This window comes from Trachurus trachurus, assembly GCF_905171665.1.
Source record: "Trachurus trachurus genome assembly, chromosome: 18".
NCBI classification, from domain to species: Eukaryota; Metazoa; Chordata; class Actinopteri; order Carangiformes; family Carangidae; genus Trachurus; species Trachurus trachurus.
This window is the reverse complement of record NC_139909.1, coordinates 4,613,967-4,627,123: the sequence shown is the minus strand read 5'-3', so window position 1 is coordinate 4,627,123 and position 13,157 is coordinate 4,613,967. Positions and strand designations below refer to the sequence as shown.

The 13,157-nt window shown below is 39.3% G+C and overlaps 1 protein-coding gene across 1 annotated transcript; it reads left to right on the top strand.

The window, feature by feature from the left end:
* The first annotated feature begins 2,627 nt into the window (after positions 1-2,627).
* On the top strand, positions 2,628-8,614 carry LOC311001377 (uncharacterized protein). Its single transcript, XM_083992460.1, has 3 exons — positions 2,628-2,867; positions 6,505-6,609; positions 7,035-8,614. Exons 1-3 carry the CDS (start codon positions 2,672-2,674, stop codon positions 7,142-7,144), a joined length of 411 nt encoding a protein of 136 aa, XP_083848586.1. The 5' UTR covers positions 2,628-2,671; the 3' UTR covers positions 7,145-8,614.
* The last annotated feature ends 4,543 nt before the right edge of the window (positions 8,615-13,157 follow it).

Below are 13,157 nucleotides of genomic sequence, written 5' to 3'. Positions count from 1 at the left end.
TATGAGAACCCATACAGGGGAGAAACCATTTGACTGTGCTACCTGTGGTAAAAAATTTAGATCTAAAAATAATCTTAGAGACCATGTAAGACTCCATACAGATGAGAAAACATTTGGTTGTGCTATTTGTGGACAAAGATTTGCCTGGCAAACACATTGTTTCTTGCACACAAGTGTCCATTCAAAAGTGAAGCCATTTGGTTGCAGCGTGTGTGGCAAAACTTTTATGGAACTGGAGAATTTTGTGTTGCACATGAAATGCCATAGAGGAGGGAAAGTGTTTAGTTGTAATGATTGTGGGAAAATATTTTTCCGACATGATGCTCTTGAGAGCCACATGAAAGTTCACACAAAAGAGAAAGCATTTGATTGTGCTACATGTGGGAAAAAGTTTAAGGCACGAGGGAATTTAGTGTTGCACATGAAATCCCATAATCGTGATGATCTTGAGTAGCACAAGAAAATCCAAACAAAAGTGACACCATTTGTTTGTAATGTGTGTGTGGGAGAACATATTCGACAGCAGAGAATGACACATGAAATCCCATTGAGAGAAATCATTTGTATGTAGTCTCTGTAGGAAAAGATTTGTTCAAAAGAAATATCTTCAGACACACGTGAAGTTTTTGTAGCCATAAATACGCTGATATTTCTGTCAAGAGGAAACGCATGAGTTTATGTAAACTCAGGAATGTTACTGAAGGCAGCAGCACCGTGTGAGGCTGCAGTTATTGAGCTGTAACAGCTCTTCACTACACAGTGAAAATGAGTTTCAATTGCAAAATATTTTGTTAAAGTATGATTTAAAAACTGGATGAAAAATCAACGCTATAAATGCATACAAATCTGTTGTACATGGAAACACATGCAGAGTTGTTCGTTGAGCTGAACTGTAACAGCTTATTATAATACAATTAGAATGATTTGAGTGTTGAATTTTTATTGTTGTAGGTTGCATGAAAGAAATTCATTATGAAAAGTGTCTTTCTGGTATAATTGTACTTGGTGAAAAAATCTTTTGTTTTGTTACTAAATAAATTCAGCATTCATTCATTTTTACGTTTTAATACATTTTCCTCCTAAGTTTCTTGTATGTTTAAAATTGGTAGAGGACAAAATTTTACATTTTGAAATAATGTTTGCAGACCCCAAGGAGTTTGCTTTTGGTTATTAAAGAGTCTCATATTAATGTGGATGAATCTACGTTACCCACACTTGTTAATCCATCCATTTTCAATAAATATATCATTTTGTCTTTTCTGACTTATTCTTATTTTGATATTATTACTATTATTATTACTATTACCACGATGGTATCTGATCGTCTTCGAACCTCCAACTTTCATTCTTGATTAATGAAAACATTCTTGGCAAATGTTTTCGCTTTCGTCTGTCTCGCTCCGGTCCAAGAATTTCACCGTACGCGGAAGCTCATGGGAAATGTAGTGTGAAAAACACTTTGCTTTCCGAAACTCCTCATAGTCCCTTTAAAGGCATGCACCGAAAACTGGAGAAGCATCAAGACGAGAGATATCATGACATCTTCCAAGATGTTCCTCTACCTCCAGAATAGAGATTTATTTACAACTTTTGTAGTAAAAATGACTTTAATTGCAATCTCAAAGATTTTACATCTCTTACCATACCAAAAGCATTACTTTCCCTAGCCAAAAATATTTATTTGTACTCATCTCGTCTCGTCTCCCTATGCTTGTCATAAATTATATTAATTTCCTTAATAAAAGGTGTTAAAACAAATTCATGTGATCTATACACTAACCCATGATGTATGCCCTGCTCAAGCTGAAATAAAAAGAAATAAAATTAAAAATACATTTGATGAATAATATCTAAATTGAGAGTGAATATTTTTTAAACACCCAGTTTCACCCAAAACAAAAGAAATACATCACAAAATGTAGACATTGAAACAACAGAACACCTCTTTATTACATGCTCTCAAACTGTTCTGTAAATTATTTTCAGATTGGTTAAAAATAAAAAACTCAGCAATGCCTGACTTAGACTACAATAGTATTACCTTTGGTGTTACATTAAAAGACAAACATTTGGATTTAATGATAGCCTAAATGTTTTACTAATCTTCATTAAGCCAAATATCTAAAAACCTAAAAACTTAATGCTTCGTAAATGAAATGAATGAATGAATGAATGAATTTCACCTAAATATTAAGACCTAAAATGTATAGAGTTGCCAAACTTGCCCAAGACTTATATGAAGTGTTCAAAAAAATGTTTGACTAAAAACCTTAACGGTTATTTAATCCTAATATTTATTTGGTGTAGCCTATGTTTGGTCACGTTTTTTTTGTGTCTGTTTATTTGATGTTTGTTTGGTTCATCTCTGAAATATGGTGTCTGCTCTTTTTGATTTTTCTTTTTGCACAGATGTAGCCTAAAATCTGCCCGAGTTTGTGAATCCATTCGGTTGCAATAAAGTGTTACAAAAAAAAAAACAAAAAAAAAACGATGCGCGTTACCGTTTCGGCACGACGCCGGAAACAACCAATAAGAAGCTGAAGGACTGGGTTGTGCGTGCGCGTACCCAACCCGGAAGAGAGTCTTTTTTTTTTTAATTTTTTTTAAACAAACTTTATTATCCGGAAGAGAGTCGCGGTTGGGGGAAACAACAACAGAGTCGACTGGCGGGATGAGTAAAATGTCTGAAGTCAATAATCTGAGGGGATTAATTACCGGGAGACTCACCGCCTCCTCCCAGGAAATCATAGCGGCCGTGGACAGAGTCGAAGCCGGATACGAGGCGGAGGCTTCGGGCTTCAGACAGGAGATCGAGCGGCAGAGGAACATGTTGGATGTTCTCCTGCAGCCTCGTGTCGCTCAAACCGGTCGGTGATTAAGTTTTGAATTAATTAATAGATAGTGTGTGTGTTAAGGATAGTGTGTGTGTGTTAGGGAGGGAGGGAGGGGGGATGAAAACAAGCCCATAATTGATAAGAAATTAATCCTTAAAAAGGTACATTGTGTAACTTCTCCTGTTTTCTATTCAGGAAAATCGATTATTTGGTTCAAAAGTCTGTTTTTCATTAACCAGTGCCTATTATAAAATAATAATACACAGATCCAGTTACATTAAAATGAAAGGAAAAAATAAAATAAAAAGAAAGTTCTCGAAATGATAAAATAAAATAACAATAGGCTACACCGATCCAGTTACAAAACATACACAGGTCCAGTTACAATAAAAAGAAAGGAAAAAGGGATAGAAAAGTAAGTTCTCAAAATGATAACATGACTTAAAGCAGAAGTAAGTGATATATTTGTGTTAATATAAGTCTTAAATAGTTATATCTTCCGACAGCAATCACTTACATAGAGTGTTTGGTCTGAAACACAGGTCTGTCAGTCCCTCTGCTCTGCTCTGAGCCGAGGAGAAAACATTTATCGTATCCTACAGTTTTTATCCAATGAGGAGAGAGAACGGCATGCAGGGCTGTGTGTGCAGCCAAGGGACGCCGTGCATGTGGTGACGTAGCGACGAGGACTGTTATGGTGCGTTCAAGGAAACTCGTATTTTTCCGACCGTGAAGTGGTACCAGTTCGATCTGGTACGAGTTCACCGGTCGGAAGTTACGAGTGGCCGTTATAGTGACTTTCACCGGTAAAACAGGTCGGAAAAACACGAGTGGGTTGCCTGGAACGCTACAAAGTCGTAAGTTGTGACTTGAAGCTGTAATTTACGATTTCAAAAGCCTGCCTGGAACGCAGCATTAGCGAAAACGACCGGATCACTCACTTCTGCTTTAACTCTCACGAAAACCGATTATTTCATTCAAAAGTCTGTTTGTCATTAATCAGTAATCCCCCCCATCAACAAAGTGAAGTGTTCCTTTCAGCTCTGAATGAGCCGTTCATATCATTCATATCTCCATGGAGCGGTTAAGCTCGGTGCTGCTGCCATGTGGTGTCGCCATGTTTTTACGTTCAGTGGCAGCGTGACGGTAACGGTAACCACGGAAACTCAGCGGAGACACCGGAGCTGTCGGCTCAGGTCGAGGTGGTTGTCTGTGAAAAGTCACCGCGGTAACGCAGTGAGGAGGAATGGAGCGTTACACTGATGCTGCATTCACCTGCAGTCGGGCAGACGGCCGTCGCTAACAAACCAGATGTCATTTTACTCCACAAGAGAAAGCCGGTAAAACGTGGGTCAGGTAAACAATACCGCATCGCCATGACAACATATTGTCACGTGTATTGTTTTGCCTCGTGCTGACGGACCACTTGTTTACATAGAGGCTTGTTTATGCCGTTACGTGCAGCGGCTGTCGTCCGTCTGCCGTCTGCCCAATTTCAAGTGAATGCAGCATGAAAAATACGATTGAGTTGCTTGCGATATAGAACTGCAACGCTAGATGGGAGGAATTCCTACACAATGTACCTTTAGCTAGAAAGAGCATTTCCTGAAGAAAATGCTTGTGGATGCTGAAAGCTGCTGAATGTCATTGCTGAATTAGCAAAATAATTTGAAAGAGTGCAAGTGGTGATGTGTGACATGCAAAGGCATGAATCCATGACCTCATGATCAGTAAACTTTTATTCTACTATCCATGAGTTTCAAATGTAGTCCTACATCTGCCATGTTGGGGACCCACAGGTGTTTCAAACTAATGAATTAGCTCTACGCCAATCAGAAACACAACTCAAATTGAAACACCTGTGTTGGTCCCCAACATGGCAGGTCTAGGACTACATTTGAAACTCATGAATAGAGTCAAATACTGTGATAAATCAAAGCTGTTTGAATGCTAGCTGAAAGTCTTATGAATTATGAACTGGAGGGATATCAGCGGGGACAAGGACCGGTTCATCTTTTTTCTCATCAGTATAGATGATTCTCAAATTTTCTTCATCCTCCTTTTTTGATGTTTTTAGAGATCCACTTTTCTCCTTTGTGAATATACCTTTAGCAAATTTGAAAGGGTCTTTGTACAGTAGATGTCTGCTCAGGCTCTTTCTTTCTTTTTCTGCTGCGTCCTTTTAGGCTCTGTGCTCGGCGGAGTTTTGAAAGCCTGTGCCTTCGGTTCTCTTAAAGGAGATCAATGCCTTATTTTTCTTCTGTTGTTGCTGTTTTCCAAAACTTCTTTAGTAGTGATGGCGAGATGAAGCTTCATGAAGCATTGAAGCTTTTCATCAAATTGGTTCACTCAAGGGCAAAGCTTCTTGGGGCTTCAGTTGCTCTACTAGGCCATCTACTGGCCAAAAAGAATTAAACAGGAAAAAATATTACAATGATATTAGTGATCTGTAGTGTAGCTATATATATTTGAACTTATATATTTGAACTATCTACTGGTTTAAATAGGCGATTTGTGTTCATAAAGAGTAGATAATACTCTTGAAACACATGTTGCAATCGATGCAGAAATACCACAAGATGCAGGGGAACCTCCATTGCGTTTCAGTGTGCCTCCCACTTCGAATAGCGCACCAAATCGCGAACCACTTCCTGAACCAGTAGGCAGAGCAACGGGCCGGCAAGGCTTTGGATGTCATCTCATAAGTCATCGATACACGCTTTGATAAGCGCTTCACAAAATATTTCCTGGATTACTCGACCCGTGCTTCGAAGCCTCGGCACAGCAAGACACATCACTATTCTTTAGCCCTCGCCTCTCTTCTATAAGTTGTTGGATTTCTTTCAGCCACTGAGATTTGGGGGTAGAAAGCATGTCTCTCTTTCTGACTTGTTGCTTTACTTCTATCCATAGCTGTAGATCAGGTCACCCATCTTCTCCAACTTTTTTTCTGCTGATCCTTTGATGTTACTCAGGATAAGGCATAAGTCTATGTTGATGGTTTCCCACTCCTTAATGTTAGCCTTCCATTTCACCAATGGCTTGCGTCCTTCTTACTGTTAGCCTTCCATTTCACCAATGGCTTGCGTCCTTCTTACTGTTAGCCTTCCATTTCACCAATGGCTTACATCCTTCTTACTGTTAGCCTTCCATTTCACCAATGGCTTGCATCCTTCCATATTCTTGACTTTGGGGTGTTCTGGGTGTTGTCTAGGACTGGTGGTTCTGCCTGGAGCTTCTTCCTCGTCCCTTGGGGTGCTGATACTCTGTGCACTCTGGGGGTTTCATATGACTGATTTAACCTTCTTCTTTTACATTTACATTGGGACACCAGTGTTTCGGGTTCAGATGGTGATTCGTGTCTTCATCACATAAAGACTTAAATTTAAGGGACATTTCAGTAGCAAATGATTGAATGTGATTGAACTTTTTGCAGATATGTTTCTAATTCAGTATTAAGCGCCACTCATGTGTTAACAGGACACGTTGGACACACTCAACAAGTTCTACTAAAGAGTACCAGCCATAGTATTGATAGTACTACAGATAACTTTGAAGGTTTTATCTGTGAAACATTACAGCATCTTAACTTACAAAACACAGACAGAAATAAACGATCAAAGTCATTGTCATGAAGCAGAAATTATTTTGATTTCTGTCCTATATGCAGATGTGAAGAACAGCAGGAGCCTCCACCACGCTGAGGAAGAGAAGGGAGAAGGCCTCAGGATCGGCAACCTGGAGGAACCAAAGCCTGAAGTTCTACCACAGAATAGTACGTAAATTGAAATCATTGACCAGATTGTGAAAAATATCCTGATGCACTTTTGATTCAGGATTTAACCACCAGTCACGTTATAACAGGACGTGTAGGATACACTCAACAAGTTCTACATAAAGTAACAATATAGTACTTTTCCCCCCCTAATTGTCTACATTTTATATCTCAGTCAGGGCTCTCAGGGCATTGGTTAGAGTCCAGAAGTCTACAATACTTTATTACTACTAGTCATTTTCTATGGAGGTACTTTGATGATGGTAACTGGATGGTTCAGTTTGACTTTATGGATTACTGATTGATGAATGGGTGCACATGGCTGCAGGAGATGCTGTTGGTGTCCACTGAGAAGATAATTGGGGTTCACAGCAGTCATATGAGTGAAGACACTGTTGTCCATTATATGTGTCATTTTTCTGCAGGTGATCAGCACCTATCGATGATAAAAGCAGAGGATCCTCCTGAGTTGACCACTAGTCTGGATCAGGAGAACCCAGAGAGTCAACATATCAAGAAAAGGAAGAACCATTGACCACTCCAGAGTTCCCCATCACTTCTGTTCATGTGAAGAGTGAGGATGAGGAGGAGAAAGCCCAGTCCTATACGACCTCATCAAAGACAAACTGAGGCAGCTCAGCTGAACAGATGGAGGGTGGGAAAACCTGGTTTTTGACAATCCACTCATGAAATAAACCATTTGTTTGTGGTACTTGTGCCACTGCAAAAACTCTAAATCTTTCCAAGAATATTTGTCTTGTTTCTTGTCAGAATGTCTCATTTCTAATCTCTTTCCACTTAAAATAAGACTCATCACCTAAAAATTTGCTTTTTTTTTTAGATCATTTTCACTTGTTTCAAACAAATTTTCACTTGAAATAAGTGAAATAAATCTGCCAGTGAAAGCAGGTTTTTTGTGCTCGTGATAAGGAAGAAAAATTTGCTCCACTGTCAGATTTTTCTACTTATTTCAAGTGAAAATATGCTTGAAAGAAGTAATAAATGTCTAAAAACAAGCTACTTTTTAATGTGACGAGTCTTATTTTAAGTATAAAGAGATTTGTTTTGACTAGAAATGAAATTTTGACTAGAAATAAGACAAATATTCTTGGTAAGATTTTGAGTTTTTGCATTGTGGTAAATAATTTACTGTTAAAGGGAATCTTAAAGACCACATGAGAACACATACAGGAGAGAGGCCATTTGCCTGTGCTACCTGTGGTAAAACATTTGCTGTTCAACTGAGCCTTAATAACCACATTCAAGTCCATACGGGAGAGAAGCCATTTAGCTGTCCAACCTGTGGTAAAAAATTGAGACATCAAAAGGGTTTGAATCTGAACTTGAGACTCCACACACAGTAGAAACCATTTAGTTGTGCTATTTGTGGAAAAGGATTTACCCGGCAGAATATTATTTTGTTACACACAAGAGCCCATTCAAAAGTGAAGCCATTTGTTTGCAGTGTTTTTGGGGAAACTTTTTGGCGATGCACATGAAATCCCATAAAGGAGGGAAAGTTCTGGTGTTGTCTTGAGAGAAACATGAAAGTACATACAGTCAGAGGTTAAACCATTTTCTTGTAGTTTGTGTTGGAGTGCATATAAGGCAGTAGGTAGAGTTAAAAGACACCTTTAATCATTTAGTTGCAGTTTTTGTGATGAGACATTTTGTCAACAGGAAGATCCTTCATGTGCACACAAGAATCCTTGAAGGAGAGTTAACGTATAGTTGAAGGTTTTGTTTTCCCGGCAAGAGGAGATGTATGAGTGTATGTAAACTTAGGTATGTTACTGAAGGTTCAGTTATTGAACTGTAACAGCTCATCGCAAGATAGTAAAAATAACATGTTAAATATTTTGTCAAAGTTTATGATTTTCTAAGATTGTATGAAACGGTTTGTTCATGCTATAAATACAATACAATAAATGCTGTGTGCATGTTAAAAATCTGTAGTACATGGAAACACGTGCTCAATTCAACACAATAAAAATGTATTGCATATGTTCAATTTTGATTGTTTCTAAAGTGTATCAAATTCCATAAAATTTCTTTCTGGCGTAGTTGTAGGCCTACTTGGTGGAAACATTTTTTGTTTTGTGACTAAACAAATTACAGTAAGGGTTCATCCATTTTAAATTGGAATATATTTTTCTCTGAGGGTTTGGGTTTAATATTTAACACCGGGTTGAGGATCATATTTTACATTTTAAGACTTTGCTTATGAACAATCTCTTGCTTGTTGTTTACCAAATCAACGCTGCAAACCTATCCAAAAAATCATCAGCTCAGCTATAACACAATGGAGGCAAACTGTACATAATAATAATATAGGTGAGTAAAAAACAAACAAACAAACAAAAAAACAGTTGTCTACATTAATGTTTCAATCTACATTTTGTAATAAACAATTTATAAGTATAATTTGATATGACCAAGACACCTAAAAACAAAAACACGGCCGTTTTCATCAATTTACAAGGAGTGGGCAACACACATACATTGGAGTGAATGAGTTTTCTGGGCGCCTTTGCAATACCCATATCCTGCCATTAGGGGGCGCAAAACCCTTAACACGGGAGTCAATGGTGGTGTCGTTACTCTCTCTTCCAGTGCTCTAGGGGGAATAAGCAGCCATGGATGTAGCAACATAGTCGCTCGGCGGGAACAACCGAGAGTTTGAGTAAAATGTCTGAGGTGGAGTTTCTGAGAGGATTCGTTACCGAGAGACTCACCGCCGCCTCCCAGGAAATCTTAGCGGCCGTGGACAGAGTCGTAGCCGGCTACGAGGCGGAGGCTTCGGGCTTCAGACTGGAGATCGAGCGGCAGAGGAACCTGCTGGATGTTCTCCTGCAGCCTCGAGTCGTTCTCAACAAAACAGGTTGGTGATTCAGTTTTATATCCATGAACCTCAAAGTCTCGGTTTATAGAGAAAGGAGGAATAGCAAATTTCATGATTGGGGTTTTGCAGATTTATAATACTGGGTTTAACCACTCAACAAGTTCTACATAGAATAACAAGTAGCCTAATTGTTTTTCCTTATTCTGTAGATTTTTTCTCTCAGTCTGAATGTAGCTCAGGACACTCAGGGTATTTGGTTAGAGTTCAATAGTTACTGTATTTACCTACTAGTCAAGCTACTTTTATTGTAAAACTACATGTAGTAGTGGCAGTAGACAGTAGTTTGAACAAACTATTTCTACCCCTGGAGAAATAAAATATACTTTGTAAAATGACAGCTAAGAAATTACTGTAATTACTTGTACTCATTATAGTACTCATAGGGTTAAATAAATCAACGTGTGATATAAGCTAATAGCCTACAAAAAAATCACAAGCCAGCAGAAACATGACTCTCAACTCAATTTTTTTTTTTTTTTAAAGAAAAAAAAAAGCTGACATTTTTGGTCAACATACTGTAGGTTCACCATAGACATGTTGGGTATAGACTAAACATTTTAGTAAAAGATAGGCTACAAAGAGGTAGACATATTCTAGATGGGTGTGTCTTGAACAACAATGTTTAAAGGGATAGTTCACTCAAAATTGAAATTTTACTCATTATCTACTCACCCTCATGTCGACTAAGAAGTTTCAGAGTCCTCCGTGCCTTCTCGGAGTTACAGGGGGGCTCGGCGCAGCACTGCATGTCCATATGATGGTAGCAAATGGGGCTCACTTTTCTTCGTCCAAAAAGACACACCAAAAAACATCCAAATACCTCCATAGTGCTCGTCTGTGATGTCCCTCTTGTATTGAAGCCCACACGATTTGCGGAGCCGTGGACTGACACAGGCAAAGCAGTGAACTGAGACACTGGGAGCTTCCGCTACAAACAAGCTTAAAACATGGATTTAATTTTTTTTTTTCGGAACAATTTCTCATGTCGGGGCTTCAATACAAGAGGGACATTACAGACGAGCACTATGGAGGTATTTGGATGTTTTTTGGTGTGTTTTTTTGGAGGAAGAAAAGTGAATCCCTTTCGCAACCGTCATATGGCAGTGCAGTGCTGTAACTCAGAGAAGGCACTGAGTAGAGTTGTCACGATACCAAAATGAGTAACCACGGTACTATACCAGACAAAGTATCACGGTTCCGGGTAATATCACGATACTGCAACCTTTTTTTATTATTATTATTTTTATTAACTGCAATGTATTTGTACAAGTTATATACTTATTAATTACTTATAATGTTATTTGGTGCATGATAAACATAATACTGGTGAAGTAGGAATTAGACTGAAACAAATATTTTTAAATAAGCAATAAAAAACAAATAAATGAAGTTAGAATTTATATGGTTGAAAATAAATAACCATTCAGTCTCTTGGACATTAATTTATGTTTAACAAATATAATCAACTTAGGATAAAAACAAATCCACTGTCTTTAAAAAAAATCTATTTGACAATAATGCTTCTTCATAATAAACCATAGAGGAAAAAATACAATGAACAGGAACTGATTCCCTGTGAAAACTATATTTTTATGCATTTTCTAGGTGATTTATACTTGGACATCCTTTAACTCTTTATTCCTCAGCCTGTACACGGAGCATATAGCCTGATATTAGCCAATAAGAAAATAAACAGAGCTAAATTAATTAAGTGCCACTGACGACGATGCCATGGCAGACCCGTCGCTCGCGGCCGGTGCTTCTGCCGTGGTGAGTGTGTTGTTGTCTCGTGTTTGTGAAGCTGTGCGCGCGTCTGGGCGAGACAGAACTTTAGCTTGTTGTTTGTTTTGAAGCGAATTTCTATCGAAGCAGAGCTGTCTCAGCTGTCTTCATGGAGTCCGTTCTTGCCGGCATGAACACACGAACAGCCAATCAGAGAACAGACGGGCGGACCCAGCGTGCGGAAACAGCCTATCATATCCCCGGACGCCACCAGTAACAGGCAAACAGCCAATCATTCAGCAGCTGTGTAGTTCGGTTGCAGTGGGTGCATGTGGGGTTTGTTTACAAGGGAGTAGCATGCAGGGAGAAGCCGGGAGGAGAGGAGGGGCGGCCGCTATGTAGCGGAAACTGGCACCGTAGTAGTAATCCACGGTAGTACCGTCGTGTAGAATTTCTAGTATAGTAGGAACCTTTACGTTTTGGCACCGCAGGGTACCGTGGCTACCGTGGGTATCGTGCAACTCTAGCACGGAGGACTTCTCCCAGCCCTTAGTCGACATGAGGGTGAGTAGATAATGAATGAAATTTCAATTTTGAGTGAACTATCCCTTTAAAACCATGTCAGGAACTTCAGAGGCACTAACACTTAGGAACGGCACTAGATGCCAGGGCAGAACTGCTTGTTGACACGATACATGAGCAGTGGCATTGGCCAAAATTGTAGTTTGTAAATTTAGTAGTTAAACTACAAAGTAAATGACTCACAAAGTATTCGAAAGCTCAAAATATGAATGTAGTTAAACTACCGCATGTTTCCCATTAATAAATGAGTCTGTGGCGGCCCGCCACTCTCTCTCCCTCGCGATGGTGCACACATACGCACTTACACACACAAACACAGGCACAGGGACGGGTCTCGTTGTAACGGTAATAAACAAATGCGCTAAATCGTGCTAATGTTCAAATTGCACTTGTCATCTGCATACAAGGGGTGTCCCATTTCTAAGTCACAAAATAGCCCTTAACACTTGGTTTTGAGGACTATTAAGATTAAGTAGATTAGATTAGTTTAGCTTGAGGGTTAAGATAGGAATTGGAATTCACCCTAAGTCTCCCCAACACTGCTACTAGTCATTATCTATGGAGGTGTAGTTTGATGGTGGTAACTGGAGGGTTCAGTTTGACTTTATGGATTACTGATTGATGAATGGATGCACATGGCTGCAGGAGATGCTGTTGGTGTCCACTGAGAAGATAATTGTGGTTGATACAGACATGAGTGACGGTATGAAGACACTATTGTTCATAATGTGTGTTTCATTGTTTCTGCAGGTGATCAGCAGCTGTTGATGGTTAAAGCAGAGGATCCTCCTGAGTTGACCACTAGTCTGGACCAGGAGAACCCAGAGAGTCTACATATTAAAGAAGAAAAGGAAGAACTATTAACCACTCCAACGTTCTCCCTCACTTCTGTTCATGTGAAGAGGGGGAATGATCGGGAGAAACCTCAGTCATCACAACTTGATCAAAGACAAACTGAGGCTGATGGAGACGACTGTGGAGGATCTGAACCAGCCAGGAACTCAGATCAACCTGAAGATCTTCAACCAGATACAGAAGATGAGGTCTCAGAGTCGTCCTCTGAAGCTGAGGACAGTGATGATGACTGGAGAGAAACCAGAGCATCTGAGTCAGGTTTGAACAGTGAAGCTGTTCATGTAAGTGATGAAGAATGTGACACTGGTAAGAAGAAGAAGAAGAAGTCTCACCGCTGCTCAGAGTGTGGGAAAACACTTAGTGGAAAGGGGAATTTGAAGAGACACATGAGAATCCATACAGGAGAGAGACCATATGACTGTGCTACCTGTGGTAAAAAATTTAGTCAAAGAGGGAGTCTTAATGACCACATGAAAATCCATACAGG